The following is a 1744-nucleotide window of genomic DNA, read 5'->3' on the forward strand; positions in this document are numbered from 1 at the left end:
TTTTTATTTAGTATTAAGTTATTAGTCTCGCATTTATTAATACGCATTAATACATTAATAACAACAGTATAAGAAAATGTATAAAAGGTTATACTTTTACATTTTTTAAATTTTTATTAATAAAAAAATGAATTACAAAGGTTTTATTTCGAGAAATGTTTTATTTACGAAATAATGTGTAATTATTAGCATTGATAGAAACATCAATGTCATTGTGTATATTAAATATTCATATACGTTCCCATTGCCACGGAATATTTCCTTGTTCTGAAACGAAGTATTGAGCAAGAGTTTCACGTTGTCTGATAGCAGCAGTTGTACCAACGTTAGCACCGATTCGTCTTAAAGGATTAATAAAACTATTTTCTCCTACTACATTTCGCCAATTTCCTGATATTACTTCGCCATTAGCAATTTCTTGATCTATTCCTTCATGTAAATATTGATTGTTTGTTGTATTAGTAGATATAATGTAATTATGTAAACAAGTTACCCCTTGAATAATTTTTTCTACAGTATCTAATTTCTGAGCTAATGGTTTATGTAAAATTCGCCATCGTGAAACGAGTATTCCAAAAGCATTTTCAACGACACGACGTGCTCTTGATAATCGGTAATTAAAAACTTTTTGATCATTATTTTGTAAATTTCTTCTTGCAAATGGACGCATACAATATGTTTTAAGAGGGAAACCTTCATCACCAACAACACAAAATGGTAATGAACAATTTGTATTAGGTAAAGGACAAGCCCTCGGTATAGATAGAGTATTGTTTTCAAATGCTTTTTTTATTGCGGTATTTGACCAAATTCCAGCATCATTCAAGGAACCTAACATAAAAAATTTATATATTCTTGATAGATCTCATTTTTAACTTAATAGTCTTGAAATAATTAATATATACCGTAATCTCCAATGTCAACCCAAATAAAACGATAACGAGCATCTGCAATAGCCATTAATATGAGACTGAAATAACCCTTATAATTGTGAAAAGCACTGCCTGAATTAGGTGGAGCTTGAATTCGACAATGCTTTCCATCAATTGCTCCGATGCAATTTGGAAAATTCCAAATATCATTAAATTCTTTTGCAATTCTTAGCCATTCATCCTCTTCTTGTGGACATTGAAGATATATTGGTTGCAATATTTTCCATATAGCATTACATACTTCAGGAATAATATTATATAAGGTTGATTTGCCTATGCGAAAGAACAAAGATGTAGTGGTCACACTGTCACCATGAGCTAGAAAACTAAAAATAATTTAAAAATAGTAAAATATAATTTTTCATAATCAACAGAAGAAATAAAATTTTAATAAATTACCATTAACTATACAATAAAGAATAGTGATCACGAGACACGGTAGTGTCTCGCGCCAAGTGTAAGCGTAGCTAGTACACGCGTGCGAGACCGACCGTGTAAGTTTACGCGAGTACACGAGTTGACGGGCCCTCAGATTTTCTGATCTCAACAACGGCTGATCCGACGAAATTGAGACTGCGCTTAATCGATAGCTTGAGTACGATTTGCATAATAAAAGTGTTTTTACTTTTCTCCTACGTGCCCCAGGAGTGGAGGTATTGCAATGCAAAAGTCAGAATTGTTAAATTTTGGATTAAGAAACGTCTTTGTCGTCATTGTCGTCGTCTTTGTTGTCGTCTTCGTCCCGGTCGTCGTCGTCGTCGTCGACCAGACCAGCATTTTCACTTGACTTTTCACTTGACTTTTCACTTGAC

The 1744-nt window shown here is 32.8% G+C and overlaps 1 protein-coding gene across 1 annotated transcript; it reads right to left on the bottom strand.

Moving 5' to 3' along the window:
* Positions 1 to 229: 229 nt before the first annotated feature.
* Positions 230 to 1258, bottom strand: LOC105568521 (the record flags this gene model as incomplete). The annotated part of the gene is made up of 2 exons (XM_012024254.1): positions 230 to 831; positions 906 to 1258. Coding segments are annotated over 2 exons (955 nt in total), but the record flags the coding sequence as incomplete, so codon positions are not given.
* Between the last annotated feature and the right edge of the window lie 486 nt (positions 1259 to 1744).

The sequence above is a fragment of the Vollenhovia emeryi genome, unplaced genomic scaffold (genome assembly GCF_000949405.1).
Source record: "Vollenhovia emeryi isolate VEMERY1.0 unplaced genomic scaffold, V.emery_V1.0 DF942520.1, whole genome shotgun sequence".
In the NCBI taxonomy this organism is placed as follows: Eukaryota; Metazoa; Arthropoda; class Insecta; order Hymenoptera; family Formicidae; genus Vollenhovia; species Vollenhovia emeryi.